The sequence below is a fragment of the Anolis sagrei genome, chromosome 4 (assembly GCF_037176765.1).
Source record: "Anolis sagrei isolate rAnoSag1 chromosome 4, rAnoSag1.mat, whole genome shotgun sequence".
NCBI lineage: Eukaryota > Metazoa > Chordata > Lepidosauria > Squamata > Dactyloidae > Anolis > Anolis sagrei.
In genome coordinates this window covers 22,247,644-22,274,918 of record NC_090024.1, presented here as the reverse complement: position 1 = coordinate 22,274,918, position 27,275 = coordinate 22,247,644, and the positions used below count along the sequence as shown (strand labels likewise).

The following is a 27,275-nucleotide window of genomic DNA, read 5'->3' as shown; positions in this document are numbered from 1 at the left end:
TCTGTGTCTTCCGAGCAAGATGAATTCTCAAGGAAAAGCATAACAATCTGTTTCTACCCTTGATCTCATACAGTTGCCATATAAATTAATAAATATATACAACATTCTAGATTTCAGGGAATATAAATAAACTGGTCTGGTATTACATTGCACATCACGTTAAATTCATTGGGAATCTTTGATGAACAAACATTCCAAACCAGGATTTTAGTGTTATCATAGCAATACCAAAAATGACAATAATAACAACAGGTCCAAGATAGCTCTGAGCTACCCCAGTCAGATATATAAATATAAATAAGCATAATAAAGGAAACCATCCCCCCTCCTCAGATTTAATCATAAATGCTAGCAGCAAATGGCAAATAAAAGACCAGATAGCTGGAACTATCCACGCCTCACTTTTACCAAAGGGATCTGGTTTCCCAGCATTTCTAACAAAAGCTTCTGGTATAATTTGTACATTGTGAGGCTGTGGAGGTACTTGACCACCTTCCGGAGGCCTTGGATGGTTGTCTTGGGGAAATGATATGCTTTCAAGTGCTTCAGTCCATATGTCAGGGCTTTGATAGTGTCTTGGTCTCCATTTTTTATTCTCCACAAGTTGAGGAGCTTAAGGATCTGATCTCTGGATTTGCACATCCTCAGAGTGTGCTCTGTTTCTTCTTTCCCTACTTTTTTCCCTGGTAAGTTCTCCATCAAGATGACAAGCTGCTCGGAGGTTATATTGAGATGGCCAATTTGTTTCAAAACACTGTTTTCACAAAGATCCATTCCTAGAGAAAGCAAAAGGATATGCTTATTTATTTGTAATAGCCAAGGCAAATGTCCAGAACAGTTATTTTCCAACTTATGTTGATCCCTCTCCTAAGCTATTCCCTTCTTAGTCAAGAAGAATTAATTCGGGTGCTAAAATTCTGTGTTAGCTAGCATTGCTCCTACATGGATCTACAGATCCTAGGACTTCTAGGAGAAAACCATGATTGTCAAGTCTAGTGCAGTAATATAGGCATGCTACAGTTTGACTGAGATGCTGCATTAGAGGCTATGACACATGATAATATAGCTACATCCCTGACATAAAATCATAGAATCATTGATTTGGAAGAGACAGGATGAGGACATATTGCAATGGGCATACTGCTGGCTCTGTTTGCAAGATGGTTCTAAAGATGTCTCTGCTTCCCCTTCAATAATATGGACCAGTGATTCCAAACCTGTCATCCATGGACCGCCAATGGTCCCCAAGAATGAAAATATGGTCTGCAGCCTCACCATTACTATTCCGTTGCTTCAAAACCACATGGCAACGAGAGCGACTGGTCTCGCAAAATCTTCTTATAGCGCTGAGGCAACAGAGATGTTGGGAGGGGAGAGACTACCCACGAAAAATTGCTATTACCACATCAGCTCTAGATTATTAAATATGGTTTACTCTGGGTGAGCAGATGGTGACTACTGGATGGTATATGTTCTGTATCAGAAACTAGAGCTGATGTTGTCTATCCAATGCAATTTTCTGAATCAGCACCCCGAATAACCAAACCGAATCTAAAGTTGACCAAAAATGGATTTGGAGAGTTGGAGAGTGGTCCCTGGTCAAGGTGGTCCCTGGTCAAGTGGTCCCTGGTCAAGTGGTTCCTGATCAAAATGCTCCCTGACCAAAGTGTGCCTTGGTCAAGTGGTCCTTGGTCAAAAAAAGGTTGGGAATTACTGATATGGACCTTACACATTGTCATAATACACCTCTGTATGTTTGTAGGTTGATTTACAATTACATAAATGTTTAGCAGGAGTCTCTGTGGCTTGAAATCTATAGGTTGGTCCCAACCTGAGTAGACACATCAAATAGACTGATGAATTTCACTGATTCAATAAATCTCTCCAAATTGGAAAACAATAGGATTAATGCCTGAATGGTGGCATTCTCTTCTCATTGTTCTGCCAAGCCACTGCTCTGCTGCACATATCTCTACCTCTAAATATTTAAGAGAACAACAACAAGCACATAAAGTTCACACTTACAATACACAAATAGACCAGCATTTTAAAAGATATGCATGCATACCTCGAATAACATTCTTGTGATCTTTGTTCTTTTGCTTCCACAATTTCAGCAGCTGGAAGGTCTGTTCCTGAGAACTGTGCCTTTGTTTAATCCTTTCAACAATTTCTGCATTGACTTTCATACCAGGCAGACTGTCCTTGAGTGTATCCAGCCAGCCAGGTGGGACTTTTGTAGGAGCAGCAAACCTGAAGAATGCTTCCTCACATAAGGTTATATCTGAAATAGTAATAATAAACATAATTAATACATGGGTCAGGGGACTAGCAGAAGAAGGTGGTTTATCTATGGAACGGTCAGCAAAAATCCAGCTATATGCTCTTTGTTATTTTCTCAGTGTAAAAATCCTAAATATATTTTCCCAATGTAATTTTTTTTCACTCTGACATTGAAACCTAGTAACTTTTTATGCTTTTAAATCTTGACATACCAATTGCACAGTGCTGTTCTGATTTGTCAGTCCTTTCTCCCTGACACACATTGTCACAGGTGGCATTGCCCTTCTTTGCCATTTTGAGGCCCAATGCGCTGCAGTTGGTGTGTTCATGGCAGGCAGCTTTGGATGATGTTTCATTGGAGAAATAGCCTTCTGGGCAACTCTCACAAACCGTGTTCCTTTCAGGAGTACCTAAGGAACATAAACAAGATAATGGAAACATTTAAGCTTGCATTTTGGATTTCAAGAATATATATATCCAAAATATTAAAAAGCAATGTTAAGGTCTCATCTATCACCACCTTGTTGATTGACATGTGAAATCTCACCTCTTTCTTTTAGTACCGTGTATCCACATTAGTAATGTCATGTGATGTAGTCTTCCACTGAAGGAACTGGCCCAATTCAAAATCCAGGTGAATTATTTGTATTATTTGTATGAGTTCAGTGTATTTTAAAAAATGTACCCTCTGTATCCACAGATTCTAACCTTGATTTTGCCATTTTATATCATGGATACTATTCTTCTATGGCATCTTCTATAATGGGACTTGTGCACCTATGGATCTGGGTATCCACAGTGGTTCCTGGAACCATTATATGCAAAATGTCCAGGTAAATACAGTGGGGATTACAGTGGAATAGTGGGACTGACTACCTCACAAAAATAAATCAAAGGCCAAAGTTCAGTGAAAATGATCCAGAGATGGCCCTGAACAAAGTTGCCTGAAAACCCTATTTTGATATCTCCTTGGATAGGTAGTGAAGTCTACTGTGTTTGCCCACATAGGGAAAGTTATGTGTTACCGCTTAAGACACAGCATCTCCAGAGACCACAGTTGGAATTTAGGAAGGAAAGAATATTCACAATTATTTGAATATTTAATGCCACGTATTTCCTCTGATCACATTGGCATCTTGTATATTTATGCATTCTCTACATAAATAACATCTGAGCTTTATTTGGTGATATAGATTGGGTCAGAGCATGAAATCATGAAATTAAAGCTTTAGAAACAAATTGTGCTGATGGACACACTAATTGAGTTTCCAAAGATTTCACAAGTAAGCTGTGCTTGGTAATGCAACAGTGTGAAGATTATGTATTGATTCTTTTTCTTTTAGTTGGCTAGATTATTGCATAATTACTCAAAACTCAATAAAATAATATTAATTCATTTCATCAGGATAGTGTTCCCGATATTTTTACTGGCTTGAGGCTGTCTTTTGTTTTTTTGTTTGTTTTAACTTGTGAAATGGTTTCATCTGCTTTTAGTTTGAGTTATTTTTTGACAGTTTCAAATTCATTAAATTCATTTTACTATATGCTGCATTAAGATTCAATGATATAAGGTGAGAGATTAATATTTTAAGAAACAAATAAATAATTTCTGCAGGCAATGAATTTTATTAAATTGATATTGTAGATCAGACCAAGCAATTCTGTATTTAAGTGATAGGTTTTGAGGAACTTCGGTGTAAAAATGATTGACACATCATACTTTTTTTTAGTGAAAGTGCTGCAATTGCAAATTGCATTTTGACAGCACTCAAGAACAAATATTATTATGGCCATGAATACGCATAGCTCATGATATAGACCACAGAAATAAATTGTTCCTAATCTAGTTTGAGAGAAGCAGAAGCTCAAGAAATGCGCTGTCAATTGGTTGCTGTTTTTAGGACAATTAAAGACATGCATCCTGCAGGAGATTAGTTCTTGCTGTATGTCAATCCATTGTTGTTGTGTGCCTACAACTAGTTTCCGACTTATGGTGACCCTAAAGTGACCTAAACATGGAATTTTCTGGGGTTGAATATATGACTTACCCAAGGTCACCCAATGGGTTTCCATGACCAAACAGGGAATTGAACTTTGTCCCTTCAGAGTTGTAGTCCAATGCTCACACCATTACACTACATGCTCTCATGTGAACCTGCACCTCTTCTGAAATATGATCAGATTACATTGTCTTCCCAAGGAAACCCCGCAAGGTTGGGGAGCATCCCTATTCCTGTATCCCTGGTATAGACATTTTCACAGCTGGTCCTATTTCATAGAATCATAGAGTCAGAGAGTTGGAAGAGACCTCATGGGCCATCTAGTCCAATCCCCTGCCAAGAAGCAGGAAAATTACATTCAAAGCATACCTGACAGATGGTCATCCAGTCTCTGTTTAAAAGCTTCCAAAGAAGAAGCCTCCACCACACTCTGGAGCAGAGAGTTCCACTGCTGAAGAGTTCTCACAGTCAGGAAGTTCTTCCTAATGTTCAGGTAGAATCTCCTTTCCTGTAGTTTGAAGCCATTGTTCCACGTCCTAGTCTCCAGGGCAGCAGAAAACAAGCTTGCTGCCTTCTCCCTATGACTTCCCTTCACATATTTCTACATGGTCACTATGTCTCCTCTCAGCCTTCTCTTCTGCAAGCTAAACATGCCCAGCTCCTCATAGGGCTTGTTCTCCAGACCTTTGATCATTTTAGTCACCTTCCTCTGGACACTTCTCAGGTTGTCAACATCTCCCTTCAATTGCGGTGACCAGAATTGGTCACAGTGTGATTCCAACTGTGGTCTAATCAAGGCATAATAGAGAGGTAGCATGTCTTCCCTGGATCTTGACACTATACTCCTATTTATGCAGGTCAAAATCCTATTGGCTTTTTAAGCTGCTGCATGACACTGTTGGCTCATGTTTAACTTGTTGTCCAAGATCTTTTCCATTGCTGTTGAGCCAGGCATCTCCCATTCTGTATCTTTGCATTTCCTTTTTTCTGCCTAAATGGAATATCTTGAAGTTCATTTAGTTAGTTTTGGTCCATCTCTCTAATATGTTAAGATCGTTTTGAATTCTGAATTCTGGAAAACGTCTATGCCAGGGATATTTGGTTATACCTTAGAAAGAGGACTCTTACATTGTTTCTGCCACCTTAAATTCATTGCAATGCAAAACGCTGATAATAATCAGTATGACAAAGAAGATACCATTTTCCACCACCAATGTCCTCAAAGTCCCTGGTTACTAATGATGATGAAAACAGTGAGCCTGTTTTAAATATAGATTCATTAGAACCTCAGACAAAAGTAACAAGAGAGAAAAAGAATATTCTTATGAAAATTGCTTTTTGGGTTTGGTTTTTTTAAATGCTCTGTTTAAAATTATGAAGTCAGCAATGGCCACCCATTTGCTTGATGTTTAAGTAGTGAATGCCTTCATCTTGGAATAGTTAAATTTGATTAGGCAGTTTGCTAGGAAACTATCCTGTCCCTACTTTAAATTCTGCACTTTATTTTGACCCTCTTATTGGCACCTCGACACTTTCAACAATCGTATCCCCAGCCCTCCTTTATTGTTTTTGGCACTTTCTTTGGCTCCTTTTTTTAGGAATTTAGGAATTTGACACACTGAGCCTGTACTCGGCTATGTTTCCTTTATCCCAGCTATTTTGTTTTATGATGTTGTTTTTATGACTGTGTTTGTTTATTATTTTATTGATTGATTTTAATTGTGTTTCTGTTTTTATCTGCAATTTTTGGAATTGTCCCTCTGTAAGCCGCCCCAAGTCTCCTAGGGGAGATGTTGGCAGGGTATAAAAATAAAGTTGTTGTTATTATTATTATTATTATTATTATTATTATTATTATATCAGTGGGAACAATGGTGCCACCAATATGCTACAAGAATAGGTTATGGCAATTGTAGGGTGGGAGGCCCTTTTTAAATTTTATATTATAATGAGTCTCCCACAAAGGATCTTGGTAATAATCCCAGTGACAAATTGTCTACTAATTTAGATCCTTTTTGCTAATAGTACCAGATTGGCCCCGAAAGTAGCCATAGCTATAGGGAACAGGTGAGCCCAAACTCAGAATTCATATGGGCTTTTTTTGTCAGAATTTCTTCAGAAAAATGCAGCTTTGCCCACTGCCAAATACAAGTCCTTCCCTTTTTCAGATGTTTAGACTTAAGTAATATTTAAATTACAGTGTGTCACTGATATATACAGAGGATATGTTTCCTTAACTTCAAGTGACTCTGTTGAATCATGGTTATTTTCGATGGGACAAATGACAGAGAAGAGAGTGAAGCTTGTATAGGAGGTACTAAGCAAACAATGAATAAATTAAATCACGTCTATCAGTTCTGCGGATACAAGAGTTGAACTGTATATGGACTTAAGATATCTGAATGCTATAACGCAATATTGTCTGCAGGTAGACTGTTCTCCAAACTAGGGAGACTGAACCTAAAGCTGCCTTTATCCTGATTTCAAAACTTTTCCTTCATCCAACTGTCTTGATTTTCCAGTTACAGCTCATAGGACAAGTTTGCCACTTCACTCAAGTTGACTAAGGACTAAAATCAGAAGGCCAATCCTACCATTATGCACAATGATCCAGCCTAACCGTGTAGCAGATGTTGAGTGTCATTGGCTCAACTTTAACTGCTATGGCTCAATGCTATGGAATTGTGGGAGTTGTATTTTGGTGAGGCACTAACACTCTTTGGCAGATATAGCTAAAGACCTCATAAAACTCCAACTCCCCATGTTTCCCTAGCAAATTACACTGACTCTTTAGTGTAGATGCACCTATACAGAGGAAAGAAAATAGTTGTTTGTTCCCTTTGCTGTCATTGTGCTTTAGCTACAAGGAATGGAAAGAGGGGCTTCTGCCCCATGTGTCAAAATAACCTGGGAACCATTCGTATATGCATGCACTCGCAGGCACTATGAGTATCCATTTGTGACAGTGGTAATTAATTATGGCCAGACATTTGCGATGACTTCTGCTATTACACTAATATTGTTATAATTACTCTCTGGGTGCTCTATCAGTTAACACGTCTGCTGTTAGTCAAAGAGTGCACAGGCTGGAAACAGCGTTCTTCCCAGTGAAAAATGTTATTAGCTATAACCCATAAATACTGCATCCCAGATAATGTCCCCGAGACAGAGGTCGATCCATCATGTTTCTCATTAGAATGCAATTTGCAGCTGCCATTAAATTACCCATTACAGTAAGAGCTGAACATTTTGCCACTGTGAGCAACATTACTTTTGGCGACAACCCAGGGAGATGTTTAGAAGGACAGGGGCTGTTTTTCCACAAACGTTGCAATAAATTTTTACTGTCTGTCAGCTTGAAATGGACATGTTTGTTCCAGGGACTTTTAAAGGTACATGACTGGCACTGGCAGTCCCCTGCAGGAATCTACTGTGCCCTAATGAAGTGACCAAAACCCTACATAGGTGATGTGGAGAATGGTAGTGATTTATCCATTGTGGCATTTGTTGCAAAGGAAGAAAGAAGTGCATAATTAAATAGTAGAGAAAAAATACGGAGATTTGTTCAACAGGTGCAAATTGGTTACCTATGATGCGCAGGTATCTTTTCCACGTGATCACACCCAGAAAGCTTTTGCTCTTGAAATAACAAAAATAAGTGCACAGTAAGCCCTCCAAATCTGCAAATTGAACTATACACAGATTTGATTAATATGGTCTCTCTCAGCATAGCTCTATAGTCAATGCGTGCTGGAGGACATAGAGATCCTAGACAGGTGTTCTCTCAGGTTATAAAAAAGAGTGTTTTGTCATCGCCCCCCCCCCCCCCCACATTTTCTGCACTTTCAAAGGGGCTTTTCACCACTAACCCCTGTGAATGTGGAGGACTAACTGTATAATAGAACCTGAGAAGCTTGGGATCAGGTGATTCTTCTACTCACTCAACATACTATATGTTTGTTTGCTTTTTTCATGTCAAGAGTGACTTGAGAAACTGCAAGTCGCTTCTGGTGTGAGAGAATTGGCCATCTGCAAGGATGTTGCCCAGGGGACACCATGATGTTTTTATGTTTTTAGCATCCTTGTGGGAGGCTTCTCTCATGTCCCAGCATGGGGAGCTGGAGTTGACAGAGGAAGCTCATCCACACTCCTCCCAGATTTGAACCTGCGACCTGTCAGTCTTCAGTCCTGCCAGCACAGGGGTGTAATCCACTGTGCCACTGGGAGCTCCTTGTCTTTATGCTAACTCTGCATAAAGAACATCAAGAGTTCCTTCTGTCTTCTTTCGATTCTTCATGTTTACATTGGAGTGACATCCTTCAAATAGAGGGTGTCCTACAATAAGAGACTGTTTCAAATGGAAGCTATTATCTGTAAGTGGGGCTAGCTAGGTGAAACATTGTTAAAGAAATGCTTCTTGTTTGCTTTAGTCCCAATACTCCCACGTAATGCCCCACTACTTGATTTTGGGTCACTTCTACTTTGTACCTTTGTCAGACAGCTCTGGAGCCTAATCGTCAACTTGTTAAGACCACATTCACCTATGATTAAATTATTTAGACTATGATAAGTAAATTTACCTCAGTTTTTCCTTCACAACACTATAAAGTAATTTGGATGCTATATCTAGCTGTTTGGATGCATGGTGATGTTTGAGCTTCATGTCTCTGATGGAATTTGAACCAAGTTCCAAATTAGCTTTCACTAGCTATTCTACCTTATATAGGATGCTAAGAATGGCCGGAATCACTGGGTTGAGTTTTCCAGGCTGTATGGCCATGCTCCAGAAGCATTCTCTCCTGACATTTCGCTCACATCTATGGCAAGCATCCTCAGAGGTTGTGAGGTCTGTTGGAAACTAGGCAAGTGAGGTTTATATATCTGTGGAATAATGTCCAGGGTGGGAGAAAGAATTCTTGTCTGTTTGAGGCAAGTGTGAATGTTAAAATTGGCCATCTTGTGTGGTATTATTCTGTGGTCAGCTTCAGGCAGAAGTTGGCCACATAATTGCTCTGTATGACCAGCAAATGCCTAAAGAGAGAGAAGTGTTCTCTCTAGTAGTATGTCTTCCAATCGAAAGTGAATACAGCATTGAGCTGGAGGACCTAGCGATTCCGAGAGATAACATATTAATCAAATTTGCAAAAGTTAAGCCTGGATATATGGAGAACCAACTGTATACTCATTTCTACTATTTCAAGAGCAAACATCTTTTGGATTTGATCACCAAAAAAATAATACTTACTTATCACAGATAAACAAAAAATTGGCTGTTTATTTATAATACAAATAAATGTATTTCCTGAAAAACAGAAACATACCTTGTTGAACAACACCAAAGCCAGGGGGGCATGCAGTGTGCTTCAGGCAAAATTCCAGTTCAAGGTACCGTCCTTCAACACATTCACAAACCCGGTTTTTGGTGCGGCTGCATTCAACCTTCTCATACTGAAGCTCATGGCATACCACATTGCAATACTGGCACTCTTCATTGCTGTTCCAGTCATCAGCATAGTACTGATCCGGGCAGGGAGAACACTTAGTCTTCGAGGAAGCTGTACAATTCTGCTGAACGTAGGTTCCTGGAGGGCACTGGTCACACATCAGTTGACGGGCAGTCATAGGGTCATAATGGGGGTACTTTAGAGTAGGGGTTTCCTGGATGGTCCATTTCACAGAAATGTCCAGCAGCTATTAAGACAGAGAAAACACAATGTTAATGGTTCATTTAAATAAATAAATAAATTTGCAATCCATCAGTATTGCTTGATGGTAGATTAACAATAGGACAATTACAAATACCATAATTTTAGTTTTTGCTTGCATGTGGGTAAATGTCTTTCATGCCCATTTTTGCAGGACCTGAAAAATGTCTGCCACCAACAACATAAAATCATAGAATAATAGAATCCTTGAGTTGGAAGAGACCTTGTGGGCCATCCAGTCCAACCCCCTGCCAAGAAGCAGGAAATTCACATTCAAAGCATCCCTGACAGATGGCCACCAAGAATGATATATATCAGAAGGAAAATTACAAATCTGGGGATATTCAGGAAGCACAATTAGCCAGTGAACTGAGATGAGCAGTCTTGCTTTAGCAATATTTTTTAGGGGTATGTGCATAAACCAGAAATAAACTTCTAGTAACTATCATTATTTTAAAAGTTACAGTGACAGACCATAGTTTAAAGCAGAAAATACTTTTTGGTGAGTGGTAGCACACAGCAGATTTTAAATATTTGGACCTCAGAGCAATGTACTTTCCATAACTGGGGAGTCCACACTTGCTTTTAACTAGAATTTTGAAAGAGTGATTTAAGTCACTGACCATTATCTGTTTACTCTCCCATACGTTGTACACTTACTTACTTACTTAGGCGATCCCTCGTTGGACGAGTAAGATGGTCTTCCATCATGGGTTTCCTTGTGGGTCCGCATGTGGCTGTGGAGCCCTATTCTTGCTCTGCATCTTCTTCCGCAGTGAGGGCATTGGTTTCCAGGTGGAAGGCGGTCCCGGTCGGGGTTGGCTTGACGCGCCTTCCTCCTGGCACGTTTCTCTCTTTCACCCTCCACTCGTGCCTCCTCGAATTCTGCAGCACTGCTGGTCACAGCTGACCTCCAGCTGGAGCGCTCAAGGGCCAGGGCCTCCCAGTTCTCAGTGTCTATGCCAGAGTTTTTAAGGTTGGCTTTGAGCCCATCTTTAAATCTCTTTTCCTGTCCACCAACATTCCGTTTTCCGTTCTTGAGTTCGGAGTAGAGCAACTGCTTTGGGAGACGGTGGTCAGGCATCCGGACAACGTGGCCTGTCCAGCGGAGTTGATGTTGGAGGACCATTGCTTCAATGCTGGTGGTCTTTGCTTCCTCCAGCACGCTGACGTTTGTCCGCTTGTCTTCCCAGGAGATTTGCAGGATTTTCCGGAGGCAGCGCTGATGGAATCGTTCCAGGAGCTGCATGTGACGTCTGTAGACAGTCCACGTCTCACAGGCATATAGCAGGGTTGGGAGGACAATAGCTTTATAGACAAGCACCTTAGTATCCCTACGGATGTCCCGGTCCTCAAACACTCTCTGCTTCATACGGGAAAATGCTGCACTTGCAGAGCTCAGGCGGTGTTGTATTTCGACGTCAATGTTGACTTTGGTGGAGAGGTGGCTGCCAAGGTAGCGGAAATGGTCGACATTTTCTAATGTTACACCATTAAGCTGTATCTCTGGCATTGGAGAGGGGGCGGCTGGTGACTGCTGGAACAGCACTTTGGTTTTCTCGATGTTCAGTGACAGGCCAAGCTTTGTGTATGCTTCTGCAAAGGTGTTGAGAGTGGCTTGTAGATCTTCTTCTGTATGCGCACAGACGACATTGTCATCAGCATACTGGAGTTCTATAACAGATGTTGTTGTGACCTTGGTTTTGGCTTTCAGTCTGCTGAGGTTGAATAGCTTGCCGTCTGTCCGATAGATGATTTCCACTCCGGTGGGAAGCTTCCCATCAACAAGGTGTAGTATCATGGCGATGAAGATGGAGAATAAAGTTGGGGCAATAACACATCCCTGTTTGACACCCGATTCCACCTTAAATGGGTCACTTTGGGAGCCATTGCTATCCAAGACTGTTGCCATCATGTCATCGTGGAGGAGCCGCAGGATGTTCACAAATTTGCTTGGGCACCCGATTTTTTGGAGGATGGTCCAGAGAGCGCTGCGATTCACTGTGTCGAATGCCTTTGCAAGGTCGATGAATGCCATGTACAGAGGTTGATTTTGTTCTCTGCATTTTTCTTGGAGCTGTCGTGCGGTGAAGATCATGTCCACAGTTCCTCTGGAGGGACGGAAGCCGTTCTGGGATTCTGGGAGGGTGTCTTCTGAGAGGGGCAGAAGGCGGTTTGCAAGGATTCTTGCGAGGATTTTCCCAGCGGAGGTTAGAAGGGAGATACCTCGATAGTTTCCGCAGTCTGTTCTTTCCCCTTTTTTGAAGAGGGTGATGATGGTGGCATCCTTGAAGTCTGCTGGGATTTTCTCGGTCACCCACACTTTTTCTATGAGCTGGTGGAGTTGGTGTGTCAGCGCAGGTCCTCCCTCTTTAAAGATTTCAGCAGGGATCCCATCCGGTCCGCTGGCTTTGTTGTTCTTTTGTTGGCTGATGGCATTGCTGACTTCTTCCAAACTAGGCAGTGCTGCAAGCTCATCCCTGGTTTGTTGTTGCGGGATTTGTGAGAGGACCTCTTCGGCCACACTGGAGCTGCGGTTTAGGAGGCTTTGGTAGTGTTCTTTCCAACGTAGTGCAATTGACTTTTGGTCCTTCAGGAGTTTGGTTCCATCTGATGAGCGTAGAGGCTGTATGCCATGGTTTCTTGGCCCATAGATGACCTTTGTGGCTTTGAAAAATCCTTGAGCATTATGGGTATCTGCCAGGTGTTGGATTTCTTCAGCCTTCTTTGTCCACCAGATGTTCTTGAGCTCTCTTGTCCTTCTTTGGACCTCAGCTTTTGCACTGGCGTAGATCTTTTTCTTAGCAGCACAGTTGATGTCTCTCTGCCATGTTTGGAAGGCTTTCCTTTTCTTGTCGATTAGCTGTTGAATCTCGATGTCATTTTCGTCAAACCAGTCTTGATGTTTCTTGGCTTGGTATCCAATAGTTTCTTCGCAGGCTTGGATGATGGAGGTCTTCAGTTTGTTCCAATGTTCCTCAACATTTTCGGGGTGTACTGTGGGTAGATGGTCCTTGAGTGCTGTTTGGAGATGGGCTCGCCTGGAGGGCTCTTGAAGGGCTTGGGTGTTCATTTTGCGCCTGGTCTTTCTTCCTTGGAGTCTGCGCTTGGGGGCGATCTTGATAGCCATCGTGGATCGGATTAGCCTGTGGTCGGTCCAGCAGTCGTCAGCACCTGTCATGGCTCTTGTGAGGAGTACCATTATCTGTTTACTCTCCCATACGTTGTACACACTGGATAGCTTTCTAAAGTCTCGACTGAAAACCGTAGTGGATTCATTGGCCCATTGATATGAAAGTCATCAGCTGGCCCTAGCCCAGGCTCAATCCATTGCTAATATTTGATTCAAGGTCTTTTCTAGGTGTTGTGGCCCATTACTCCCCTCAACCCTGAACACAGGGCACATAGTCTGAGGCCAAATAAAGTTCTCGTCCCTATCTACAAAATCTTTGGAGAGCATCAAGTTAGGACATTTTAACCATGGTATATCAAACAATTTTCAAAAATCACTACAGGTTGAGTACACCTTATCTGAAATGTTTGGGATCAGAAGTGTTCCATACAGTATTTTGGATTTTGGAACACTTGCATACACACAGTGAGCTATCTTGGAGGAGAGACCAAGGTCTCAAGATTAAAAATGTTCATATACTTAATACACATAGCCTAAAGGTAATTTTATGCATAATATTTTTAATCATTTTGTGCATGAAATAAATTTTGTGTACATTGTTTGAATTATCAGAAAACAAAGCTGTGTCTTAACTAGCTATGATTTCAGAATTGTAAATAAGGAATGCTCAACCTGTACAAATGAATGTGAATGGCATTCATGTTTTCACATCTCTTCTAGACTGAAAAATGACCTGGAGAATATTAATGCAGAGTGCTTATGTGTTGTGAAGTTTCTGTTTACAGTTATAGATGGAAATGTCTCTGTAGTCTTCTTTCAGCCCAGTACCAAGCAGAGGTTCATAGCCACCTTCCTATTCCTCAAAAGAGGGTTTTGAAAGGGAAATGAGATTACATTACTTTCCTCTCAAACCTGGAAGCACTTTTGCCACCAATTTCGAAATGGAAACCAAAATGTCATTTTGCTTCCCATTCAGTGAAATAAATGTGAATTGGATGACAATTGCAAATACAACCGAAGCTCCTTCCAGCACCTCTCTCCCTTCAGTCACAGCTTTCTGGAGGTAAATAGACTAGTTTTTCAGACTTCAGAAATATGGTTATATGCTTGGGCTTTGGGGTTTCTGCACAAACCACAGAAGAATGCTTGAATTTACTGAAACACATAAAGCACCATCTGTTTGGAATTCCAAACACATTTCGAAGTCTAATTTTTCCCTTGAAAGCCACTGCCAAGGTCTACATGGGTTCCTAAGTCCAGCCTCTAAATCCTAGTGCTCCTTTTTTCTACTTTAATTTTAAGAAGATTGCAATTGCCTTTGGCTGAAAAATCTGGATGAATCACCATTCTGGTCTCAATCCAATGTTGGGCTTAACTAGAATAAACCCACCCACATTAATGCAATTTATGTAAGTAGCAACTTGGAAGTAATTTCAATGAGTCTTCTCAAATTGGGCTAACATTAGATCTAGCTGTTGCCTAGAGTATTAGCCACAAGTTCACACTATGAAGACCCCCCCCCCCCCCCCCAAGCAGCATCTGGAATTCAGGAATATATCTCTCCTGAAGTTAGAGATCTAGGTCAACTGTCAAAAACCTATCATTGGGATATCGAATCCTTTTTTAAAAACCCTTTTCAGTTTGGAAAGGATTTATCCATTATGTGAAACAGGACCTTCTCTGGTTATTCACTATTTAGTCTTGAACCAATTGCTAATTATTTTTATTGGGTTGCCCTCAATTATATTACTATAGCTTATGTTTGAGTGCCATTAAGTTACATAACCAAAACAGTAGCATTCATGCAGAAGAATGAACCATCAATAGGCTTGAGGCAATGCAATATTTGTGCAAGCAAATTTAAAACAAAACCCTTAAGGAAACCAACCCTCTCCCAATGCATGTATCTGTGTGGAAATCCAAAACTGTCTCTATATTGGCAAAGAAGCAACATGCTAAAAGCTAACAACATTATTTGTTAATGCATTACTTCCAAAAAGGGGCTGCGGTGATGCAATTGGTTAAACCACTAAGCTGCACAACTTGCTGACCAGAAGGTCAGCAGTTTGAATCCAAGGGATGGGGTGAGCTCCTCTCGCTAGCCCCAACTTCTGCCAACCTAGAAGTTCGAAAACATGCAAATGTGAGTAGATCAATAGGTACTGCTTTGGTGGGAAGGTAACTGTGCCCCATGAAGTCATGCTGGCCACATGAACTAGGAGGCATCTACGGAGAGCTCTGGCTCTTCAGCTTAGAAATGGCTTAGAAATGGAGATAAGCACCACACTCCAGGGTCAGATTCGACTAGACTTAATGTCAAGGGGAAACCTTTACCTTTACTTCCAACTCTGCATATATTTGGGCAACAACCCCATTAAATGAGGTGCCTCTTCATTCTTATTTATTAATTTGTACATTGGGTTGTCAACAGATCAGCATTCCAAATACACTGTGCAATAACTAAAAAGCATTTCATGTTTCTAGACGAATGTGCATAGGACAAAGTTGTCATCCCAGCATTCTGATTCAATTATCAACTTCAAAGGAGGCTTTTCATCCACTAGATGTTGCTGTAGGTTCTAAGACAGATTCAAGATGTATTTTACACTTTTCAGTTTAGCTTCCCCCCATCCACCCTCAATTTTTAGATCGAGGATAGCAAATAAAATAATAGTTCTTGTGTTGATCTGATAGCTGCTGCAGAAATGACAGTGCAGGAAGACCTAACATCCCTCTTGGATTCCCTGCACTGGTTTTGCATTTTAGAGTGAAATTACGCAACTGATTTATACCAGCCGGGCTTACCCTGTAATTTAGTTGATCACTACACATGGCCTTTTGGAGCTGGCTCTCTGGCCCTGTGAATTATACTGGAGCAGCATCCTTTCTTAAAGGAATGTTTCCAGTATATGGCATATACTTCATCATCCCCATCTAGCATGGCATTGTTGGCTGGAATGATGGCAATAGTAGTTCTACATAATCTCTATGGAATTGTGAGATTTGCAGTTTAGGAAGGGACATTTAGAATGATCAAGCAAAGAGGTCTACTGTCTCTCCAAACAACCAACTCCAACATTCTTCAGGATGCTACCATGACCTTTCAGTGGTATTATTGTTGTTTAATTTCAAGTTGTTTCCATCTTATGGTGACCCCCAAGGGAGACCTATCACATGATTTCTTGGCAAATTTTGTTTAGAGGAGGTTGCCACTGTGTTCCCTCTGAGGCTGAGAGAGTATGACTTGCTCAAGGTCATCCAGCGGGCTTCCATGGCTGACGGGATTCATAGTATAATACTTAACCACTGCACCACATTGGCTCTTGAAGTAGCATACAGCACTATAATTGTGTAGAGTGACAAGGAACCATAGTCCATTTTGCCTACACAGCAACTAAATCAATAAAAAGGACATGTTTGTTGGCACAATAATTGCTATCTGAATTATTTCAGTAATTCACCAAATTCATTGAAGGTGCACCTGAAACAAAGCTCAGAGGAATGTATTCATAATTATTTCATCATCTTCACTATGAAATGTGCTGACTATATATTGAATCACTTCTACATAACATCTAGCATCACTTCACCATATTAGTCACAAGGTAAATAATTGTCTGCCAAGGATTCTGTAGGTATTTTCAAAATATAGTTGTAGTTACTGCTTCATCAGCATGTCTTGTGCCTAGATTGGGATGTAAATTTCATAGATTGATTTACCGGGTAGGTCAAAGAGAGGTATGGAGGGAAATAATGAATGAATGAAAGAAAAGCAACAAAGGTGGCAGAGAAATGGGCATTTAGGAATAATGGGCAGAGCAAATGACTGTGGTTTAGACACAAGAGTGCCAGTGCTTAATGGAGCTCAGTGGGACTGCTGTCTTCAGCAACACAGGGAACTCAAAGTGGAACTGTCTCTACTGAGCATAGAAGATGTACAAAGATGTGTATTATGCAAAGTTTGGCAAAGTCATACTCGTGAACTGTGCTTGCTGAGGAATCGGGAAACTATAGTCCAAAAAAGGAACTCTGGTATATTGGTCAAATATAGAGGCAACACAATAGTCAAGACTCAGTATCCAGAATCTTGACTTTAACCAAAACTTCCCCTGAGTTCATATTCCTTTTTCTGGATTGAGGAAGACATTTGCTAATTTTCACACTGGTCTTAACAAATAATAACCAAATGAAATCCTCAGCCATTTCCACTAGCCCAGTTCAACAGGTAATGAGATGATCTGCCATGTAACTCTTTAAAGATGTAGAGCTTCTCAGAAAAAGGAAAAGAAAAAAAAAGGTGGCCACTCTAAACTTTCAGTATTACAGGTATGAGTGAATACACAAGGTTTCAATGGCAGACTTATAGAAGTGCTAAGCATTCAAACTTCAAACACTGCAGAGTTATACACGTTTGATACCACATTAATTGCCATGGCTCAATCTTATGGAATTCTGGGATTTGTAATTTGTTGTCGAATCAGAACTCTAAGAAAGGAGGGCAAGTACCATATCTCATAAAACTACAAATTTCAAGATTCCATAGAATGGAGCCAAGCAATTAATGTGGTGTCAAACAGCTAAAAATTTTCAGTAGGGTTCATCTCTCTTTGGAGATGAAGTGACTTGCAGTTTCTCAGGTCGCTCCTGACACGACAAAAAAAATAACAACAAAACAAAACAACTCTCTTTGGAAATCTTCCCTTTGGATTTACACAGAAATTATACATTTTGACAAAATCTTTTTTGACACATAAAATATGCCCATCAAAATTCTCTGCCATCTTTCCTGGAGACACTAGAGAGCTTCTAGCTTCAGAGGTGAATCCACCAGGTGAATCACCTGACTAATTGGCTGGGCGTTTCTGGGAACTTTAGTCCAAAAGTAATCTTTTCCAAATCACATGATCATACATGCATACTTATAAAATGAACTGAGGCATCTCTGTCCATAACGCAGTCCAAACCCAACAACTTTCACTTGTTCCTTCCTTAATCACCACCGTCACCAATGAAAAGGGGGGGGGGGACTCCAAACTTTCAGCACAAGTCAGATTAAAAACATAAGGTTTCAGTGTCAAGTATTTAGGTGTGTGAAGGAGTTTCTCCCTTTTAAAGAAAAATAAATAACTAAAAAAGAAATACCTACTCAAGTTCTTGTCATTAGATTTATATACAGTATGTTAAAATATTCTTTTGGATACATTCTTTTAGAAACATAAAAATATACTTTAGGATACATTCTTTTAGAAACATAAAATAACTTTAGAACTTAGAATAATAAGATTGTGCACCTGAACTGTAAGATTATAATTATATCTGCCATGTAGCTCTTTCATCATATAGGTATCTTACGAAAAGTGGCATGTTAGTTATTTCCTCTTTTAAAAGTGGGGATGGTTCATTCCTTATCAACACTTTGCTCTAGGAAGCAGGGTTGAAAAATAAGAAAACTTGCTAATAAAGACCCAGAGAAGTAGACAAATACACAAAGTAGGCATCAGAAAATAGAGAAAATACTCTAGATACTCTGATGGTGTCCTGTCCAAAGCAACCACCCGTCTTTGGGCAAAGGACTTACCACAAGTGTGCAGTACAGGAACTTGTTCATTGCGGTGGCTTTAAAACCCTCAGGGATCTGGGAAGTTAAGCAGACAAATGTAGAGAAAGCTCCACTCCCTTTGCAAGCTTGCAAAGACTGTCAGCAGCATGTTAAAAGCCTCTTTTTATATCTTTCTGCAGCCTCGCTGAACAGGAAATCTTGGCTTTGGTGTGCTCCTTCCCTCCCCACGATCAATTACTTTCAGATTTTTTCCTCCCTCCCCCTTTGGTTTTGTTTTTTGTTTTAAGGAACCTGCAGAGGATGACTTCATGTAACTTCTTTAACCACAGGCTGGGAAGGAGGGGAGAAGGAGAAGATGAGGGAGAGGGGGCACGGGGCTGGATTAAATCATGACTGTCTGCCTTGCATTACTGCCCACCTTTTTCCTGGGCAAGGAAGGGGTGCCCAAACAGACCGGTCTCCAACACAACAAGGAGGGAGTTATTCACAGGCGGCCTGTTATAGAAACCATGCTTTAAAAATATCTTCCCCTGTCACTGAATCTTCCTCTAAGGACTTCTCCCCATCAACTACTTTTTTGGCTGAAAATTCCCCCTTTTTAGGTAAGACATAGCTATCATGGATAAGGGTGACATATTTCTATTTCATGGTCCAGTCCAATTTAGAACAGTTTAACACATCCTTTAAAAATTGCAAAGTTGTCTGTATTTTTCTTTATGCATTCAACTGATCTACCTCCCACACAATTTTATACCAGAGTTTGATAAAATTGCTTTGTTGGATTATAATTCCAGAATTTTACAGCAAAGTTGGGGATCTGGAAGGTGTAGTCCAACAATATAACCTTTTCAAACTTTGATTCATCCTAGGGCTTGTATAAAAATTGTATTCATTTTGTAGTTGTCCTCAGCCTGACACACAACATCCATGATAAGACCATGGGCAGAACATGGGCTTCTCAAATCCTTATTCTTCTGCTACTTTCTCATTGAAACTTCTTGCTTAAACTGCTGCTTTTCCTTCCACTACCAGCAAGAGAAAAATATAAAGATATCTTTTCCCCAGGGGCAGATGCAGTTGTTGTAATCCGGAAGGATTGGAGTGAATTTAGAGAATAGGTTGTGAAACTTCCCTGTTATGATGGCCCATTCCATTCTTAGGAAAGAAATACTCAGAGGTGGCTTTGCCAGATCCTTCCTCTGAAATACAGCTCACATGATCTGTAATTTGTTGGCAGTCTCCTAAGAAAAACAGAAAAAAAGATTCAGATTTGCATACAATCTGTGAAACTTAATTTGCATGTATGCACGCAAATTTAGAAAATAGAAACATTATACATCTCTCCATAGTGAGTACGTTGTTGATTTGTTTGTCCACTCCATTTACCATCCAGATGGAAACTGCTGATGGGCAACTTCAAAATCACTTCTCTCCCTTCTTTATCTTTCATTAAAATTTAATTAGATTCAATTAGGCATTTCTTTAAACCGGGTATGGGCAAACCCAGTCTTGGGGGCCAGGTGCAGCCCCCTGGGCTCTTTTCTCAGGCCTTCTTCTATCTCACCATCCTATCCGATCCTTCCTTCCTTCTCTCTTTCCTTCCTCCGTCCCTGTCTTCCCTCATTACTTCCTCTCCTTCTACCCTTCCTTCCTTCCTTCCTTCCTTCCTTCCTTCCTTCCTTCCTTCTTCTTCCTTCCCTCTCTCTTTCTCCTTCCTTACTTCTTTCCTTCCCTTTTGTCTCTCCTTCCTTCTCACTTCCCTCCATTCCATTCCCTTCCTTCTCTTTTTCCTTCCTCCTTTTCTCCTGGGGATGTTTAGCTGGGAGAAGGGAAGGCTGAGAGGGAACATGAGAACCATGTTCCAAGATTTAAAAGGTGTCCCATCAAGGAGGAGGGAGGGGAAAACTGATTTTCTGCTTCTTTAGAGACCAGGGTACAAGGGAGCAATGGTTTTAAATGGCAGGGAAAGAGATTAAACTGAAAAGATTAGGAAGAACTTCCTGAGAGTAAGTGTTGTTGGAAAGTACCATAGGCTTTCCTACAGAGGTTGTCTATGGGGAGTGCTTTGATCGTGTCTTCTTGCATGGCAGGGGGTTGGACTGGATGGCCTTTGGAGTGTCTCTGCCAGCTCCAGGAATCTATGTCAGGAGTAGGCAATATGGGGTCTAATGGATACACCTTTTCTCTCCTGTCCACCATCTCATCCTGACCATGGCTAACCCTTTTGAGATCCACATGTTTCCTGTTTTTATTTCACTTTCTGCCTCTGAAAGAGAAGAGAAAGGGGAGGAAAGGGCAGGGAGGGGACTTGAAGAGAACCCCCTCCCTCCCAGCCCACCCACCCCACTTCAGCCCACCATGCAACCCCCAAGTTAAAAAGTTTGCCCATGCTTACTTTAAGCCAAAATGGCATTCAAAAGAAGGTCTTTTACGAAGCTCTCCTTGACAACAAAGGGCACATGGCTACCCTATTCCTATCCTCTCCCTTCAAAATGCAATCTCAGCAGTTGAATTTCCAAAATATACAGAAAAATCCAAATACATGGAACATGATGTTCCTTTCTAAGTCATGCCTTACTAGATGCCCAACCTGTTTACTAACTCACCTACCACACATACCTGTGTTAGTCATCTGTGGTAGCATGGATGAAAGGAGGAAAAATGCGCAATTCTTTTCCACTTCATGAAAATGTATTTCCTGCTTGACCAGATGCACATTCACATTTACCATGAGAAAACTATGTGACTACAATCCTGGTGGTAAATAGTCACATAGCTATGCACATTTGTGATGGGCACAGCATTTATTCCATCCTTACTGATCTTCACCATATTTGTCCCTCTTGAGTCCTCTCCAAATTTTGGGATCTTTAGGCTTCCAGTTTACATGACCAGATTTATAGAATTTACTCATGACAAATTACAAATCATATATTTCATCTTGGCAACAAAGGTGTTACAAATTTATATTACGAAACTGAAATAGCAAAAGGGAGCAAGAACACTTTATTACTGTGTTCAGTTCTGGTTTCTAGTTACATCTCAAAGTTACTTTTGGGATCACTTTTATTTAATAGTACTGTGACAAGGCTATTTCAAGTGTTTTGCCAATCAAGGCATGTCTACATAGCCCAAAAAATCAGATACTACGTAAATCCACTGTTGCCTGTCTTCACAACGCACAGTGATACTTTCAGAGGTGTTTTTCTCTCTTCTGGGTGAGCTTTAAGTTGCTTATCTTAGGTTGTTTTGTTCCTGAAAAAAGTAACTTCAAATGCAAGAAATGGCAAGTATTAGTAATAATGACTTTCCCCCCCCTTTGCAATAGTTGGGAAAACAATTACTTTTAAAACCACACAATAAATAACGTTGATTGCAAATGTTTTGCAAGCTTCCTTCCATATTTCTAATTCATGGTCAGCTTTTAGGAGAGCATGATGGAGGGCCAGGGAGATTATATACAATCTCACAGCCTGGTCCCTTTTCAGAAATATTGAAATGAATGTTGGCTTCCTTGGCAGCTGACTGTCACATTTACTTCAGGAAGAAAATTAGGGTTTGTATTTGCACCATCTGATGCACTTTCTGCAAATTCACTTGAACTCACTAAACTTTGATTCCTACACTTCCTTTCAAAATCAAAGCACACATTTTGCAGTGTGGCAGTCCATGTGGTGAATACCTGGCCAACCTCAGGTTCCGTAAACATCTTACATAAATCCCTGGATTCATAAGCATCCTTTGGTATATAATAAAGTGATAGTTGCTTCTGCAAAATAAAGTTAAGCAAGGGCCAAAACCATAATACAGTTATGTAACTGGAAGAGTACAAATCTCAGGAAGAAACAGGCAAGGAAGAATCACATGTATTGGTGGCCATCCTAAGTGACTCACAGGTAACTGTTGTTGGATCCATGGGATGAGTGTATAAGATATTATGATTAAATTACTGAGGCAAGCAGAAGGCAGCAGCATCAGTGGAACTCTGTGTCTCAGAATGTGATGGAGACTCTTTCTTTGGAGGCTTTTAAACAGAGGCTGGATGGCCATCTGTTGGGGGTGCTTTGAATGCATTTCCTGTTTCTTGGCAGAGGATTGGACTGGATGGCCCGTGAGATCTCTTCCAACTCAATGCTTCTATGATTCTATGATCACTCGAGATGGCATCACCCAGTTCAGTAACCCTATGGGCCTCCTTCCATACCAAACCATATTACAGTATTTTACTTAAAATATCAGGATTGTCAAATATGCACTCCTCTTGCATCCTGAGATTCACACAAAGAGTACCCAGTCCCTTGCTCCTGATGCTGCTTAGGGATCACAGTAGGAGGAGGAGCAAAAAAAAATGAAGACAGCCAAGAAGAGAGCAGGGATGGGGACTACTGCATGACATATGTTCTGTATCAGAAACTAGAGCTGGTGTGGTCTATCCAGTGCAATTTTCTGAATCAGCATCACAAATAACCAAACTGAATCCAACGTTGACCAAAAACTGATTGGTAACCATTTTGGAAAGTGTTGGAAACCTTGGTCAAAAAAAGGTTGGGGACTACGGTTCTAATATCAATTTCAATGCATGCAAGAATGTATATATTAGTAAATTAATTAGGGCCCAAATATCATAAAAGCAAGTTTTTCAAATGTTTTTGTTTTTATACTGTACTGCTCTAGCTGGTTTTTATTTGTTCATCGGCTTGGGAGCCTTTGAGGTCTGGGAGGTGATACAGAAATACGTTAAAATAAATAACCAAGTAAATGAAAACAACACACGAGCAGCTGCTTTTGTCAGGGTTACACCCTGAAACTGCCCAACAGTTTCATGAGTACTGAATGTGAATTAACAATGCAGATCGTTTATAAGAACCTATTGGAAAGTCTCAAAATAGTAACTGATGGCTTTTCTGCCTAATCTAGTATTGAGGTGCTTTCAGCAACTGAAAAGGTTTTGTTTTTTTTTAACTTATCATCTACCCTGTACTTAAATGCCACATATAGAATTGTGGCCTCCAATAACACCTCTCTTTTCTTATTGTGGTAAGACCACATGTTTTGCAAAAATATAAGTAGTGGCAACCCAGGTGTCTTCTGAACAACTGCAAGGATGGCCATCTTTTGAAATTGAGAATTTTCATTATAAACAATAATAGCAAAGCTGCTGCAAATTTGAGGTTGCAAACAGTATCTCAAGAGCAAAGAGTACAGCTGCAGAAACTGAATGAATCCAGACAGTGAACTTAGGGCACTTCTAGACAGACATTTCTCCTGGGAACATTAGCGTTGGAAACGTTTCCGGAGGCCCATCCACACTGGCCCCAGAAACCCGTGCTTTCTGGGGTCATGTCCAGATGTTCTCCTGGAACTTTCTGGGAGAACACCCAGACACTCTAACCCAGGCATGGGGAACCTTCGGCCCTCCAGGTGTGGTGGACTTCAACTCCCACAATTCCTTGTGCTGTCTTTAGCCTACAAAGCCTCAAGGAATTGTGGGAGTTGAAGTCCACCACACCTGGAGGGCCGAAGGTTCCTGACCCCTGCTCTAACCCATTCCCCCAAAGCCCTGAAAAAACAAAAGAACTTACCTGGTCTCCATTAGAGGGCTGCTGGAGCTCTCCTGGCATGTAGAAATGACATGTCAGGAGAGCTCCGGCAGCTCTCTAATGGAGGCCGGGTAAGTTCTTTTGTTTTTTACAGGGCTTTGGAGGGCTTTTGGGGAGGAGGTTGGTGATCTCATGGTTTCCCAAGCTAATTTAGCCCAGAAAACCTTGGGACTACTTTCTGAACTTCAGACACCCACTACTTCCAGACACTGGAAGTAGTGGGTTTATCCCGCACCTTCCAAGAAGGCATGGAATAAACCCAGTAACAAATTAATTCACCACAGACCAGGGTTTTCCTGGTTTTTGGTGAATTAATTCGGGTTTGTCCAGAACGTTATCTGAACAGCCCCCTTTTAATTGTGGTAACTCATGCATTACAGGGGCTGTCTAGATGCATCCCCAGTGTACTCTCAAAGGGGATAAAATATTTGCGCAACTTTTAAATGAAACTACCCTTAATCAGGATGTGCTAACAGTTTGGTGACAATGAAATAAAAATACAATAGAAAAAAAAACATGAAATGCAATGATCCCAATAACAGAGATCAAGGAATGATAGGGTATGGAAGAGTACATTTTGCATTAAAGGGTCCCAGGTTCACTCCCTGGTATTTCTGAGAAAGTCTCAGAAAGCCCCTTATCCCTGGGATCAATTGCATTTCAGTGGTTTCATATTTAATCCCCTCCCAGTGAAGAGAATATATATATTGCTTATATATTGCTTATATATTGTTTATATATTGTTCTATAACTTCTATAGTACCTTTGAGGAAAAACGAGAGATCTTAGGATGTCATACAAAGGAATCATGCAATTAAAGTGAGATCCAAATGTTATTATTAATAATATGAGACAGGCCATCCTTCTTAACAGACATAGCAACCGATTCCTATAGAAACCCATATAGTTTGATGGGGCACTGCTGCTCTTTGGCAAACAGTTCTAAATGCCAAATTATAAATCCCCAGCAACTAAAGAGGGATATGAGTACTATAATTCTGTGTCTGTCCTGGGGCAATCATCTGATTTGAATGTATCTCTCCAAAAGATAAACAAGCACCAGCAAAGTGTGCAAAAATTGGGGGCAGGTGCTGTCAGAAAAGGTTGAATATACTGTTCTTAATCTTTTTTTAAACACACAAACACACATTTTAATGGGTTAGGTTTACTTTCTCGTGTTTCATACATCTTATGATTTTTTTCTATGATTAGATCAGAATTACAATAGTATCTCTTTTGATTCTTGTATGATGTATTGTTTACAAAGGCATATGGCTGAGGCAAAAACAGAACCTGAAATGTGCGAGTTTGTCTTTGAAGTCCCTTTGTCCTCCTTTAAGAACAAAGCCTCGTGGAATTCCCCTTGTGATCTCAAAATTGCTACTTGTGATCTCAAAATTATCCCAGGGAATGTGCTACAAGGAGAACAATCACTAATGGGCTAAGAGTGTGAGCAATTTGCAATATGAATAGGCACTCCTATAATAATCCTCAAAAATTAATAGGGACAAAATATTTTCCAGTATATCAAACTCCACAAGTAGCAGAGCTTTGCAAATTTAGTGGTTTTATGCTTGTTCACAGACATGACATCTTAAAAGTCTGTGGGCTGTGGCTATCTGTCATAGAACTATGTCACAGAACTGCTTAGAAAGAGATGAATGCCTAAATACCCCGAAGGCACCATATCCTACCTGATTTTAGAAATTAAGCAGGATCAGCCATGGTTAGTACTTGGATGGGAGATAGCCAAGGAATACCATGTCCCATAGGCAATATTTCAGAAGAAAGCAATGGCAAGCAATCTCAGAGTATTTCTTGTCTAAGAATGCTCAGAGGTTGAGATCACATAAGTTGTCAGGTGACATGAAAACATACATCTTTCAAGACAAGAAGGAAATAGTCCCACTATAGCCATGAGGAGAGGTGGGTAAGAAAGAAGAAGAAGAAGAAGAAGAAGAAGAAGAAGAAGAAGAAGAAGAAGAAGAGGAGGAGGAGGAGGAGGAGGAGGAGGTGGAGGAGGAGGTGGTGGTGGTGGTGGTGGTGGTGAGGAGGAGGAGGAGGATTATAAAGTGCAAGGTAGTATAGTGGTGTTATTCGAATCATGATGATGATGATGATGGGGGCAATCATGAGCCTTTGACTTATGGAGACCCCATCATATGATGTTCTTGGCAAAATTTCTTTAGAGAATGGATGCCATTGACTTCCTCTAAAGCTGAGAGAGTAGGATTTGCCCAAGGTCCATGGATGATTAGATAGTTCAAGGCTCAAACCACTACACCATGCCAATAGGAAGAACAAAAAGCACTCTCAAATGTTTGGAAGACAATGTTCCTGTGCCAGGCAGGGTCCAATCAGGAGGACAAGGATCTAGTTTTTAAAATCAAGGATCTAGCTTTTTAAAAAGAAATGTCCTTTTGTTTCACAGCCTGCTGTACCAAATGAGAGCCATGAACTAATGGCTTGTACACTTTAATGTCATTTCCAGAAGTCCCTCATTCATTGCACATGTTCTGAGGTGTTTTTCTGCCAAGCAATGCATTTTGAAAATATGTTTTCATTATCTGTCAGTCCAGGCATCAGACTGGCCATCAATAGTTTTCTTTGAGTGTGAACGATGAATTTTATCAGGAGGCCCCATACTCTTTTTTTTCCAAATTATGCTACATTATATGATATATGTAACAAGATATGCTGGATGTAACCTTCACTTACTAGTTTAATAGTTTCTGGCAGTATTCCCTTTTATCCATGGCAAATATTATTATGTCAAGGCTTATAGTAGTTTAAGCAAAAACTAAAGTGAAGCCAAGGCAGACTCCCATTCAGACGACAGGCCCCATCAGTACAATGTGTAGCTAGTATCTGTAACAGTTGTTTTTAAAAACACTTGGAGGGCACCGAGTTGTCCAAGCCAGCCTTTGAAGACGGATGTCTTTTCCATGTTTTCAGTCCATTCTGCTTACATCTTCCCACAGACGAGATGCAAAA

General features: G+C 40.6%; 1 protein-coding gene across 1 annotated transcript; it reads right to left on the bottom strand.

Moving 5' to 3' along the window:
• Window positions 1-299: 299 nt before the first annotated feature.
• Window positions 300-19,226, bottom strand: TNFRSF11B (TNF receptor superfamily member 11b). The gene is made up of 5 exons (XM_060775816.2): window positions 18,700-19,226; window positions 9,605-9,974; window positions 2,496-2,693; window positions 2,069-2,284; window positions 300-776 (listed from the first exon to the last, which is right to left on the bottom strand). Exons 1-5 carry the CDS (start codon window positions 18,727-18,729, stop codon window positions 388-390), a joined length of 1,203 nt encoding a protein of 400 aa, XP_060631799.2. The 5' UTR covers window positions 18,730-19,226; the 3' UTR covers window positions 300-387.
• Window positions 19,227-27,275: the final 8,049 nt, after the last annotated feature.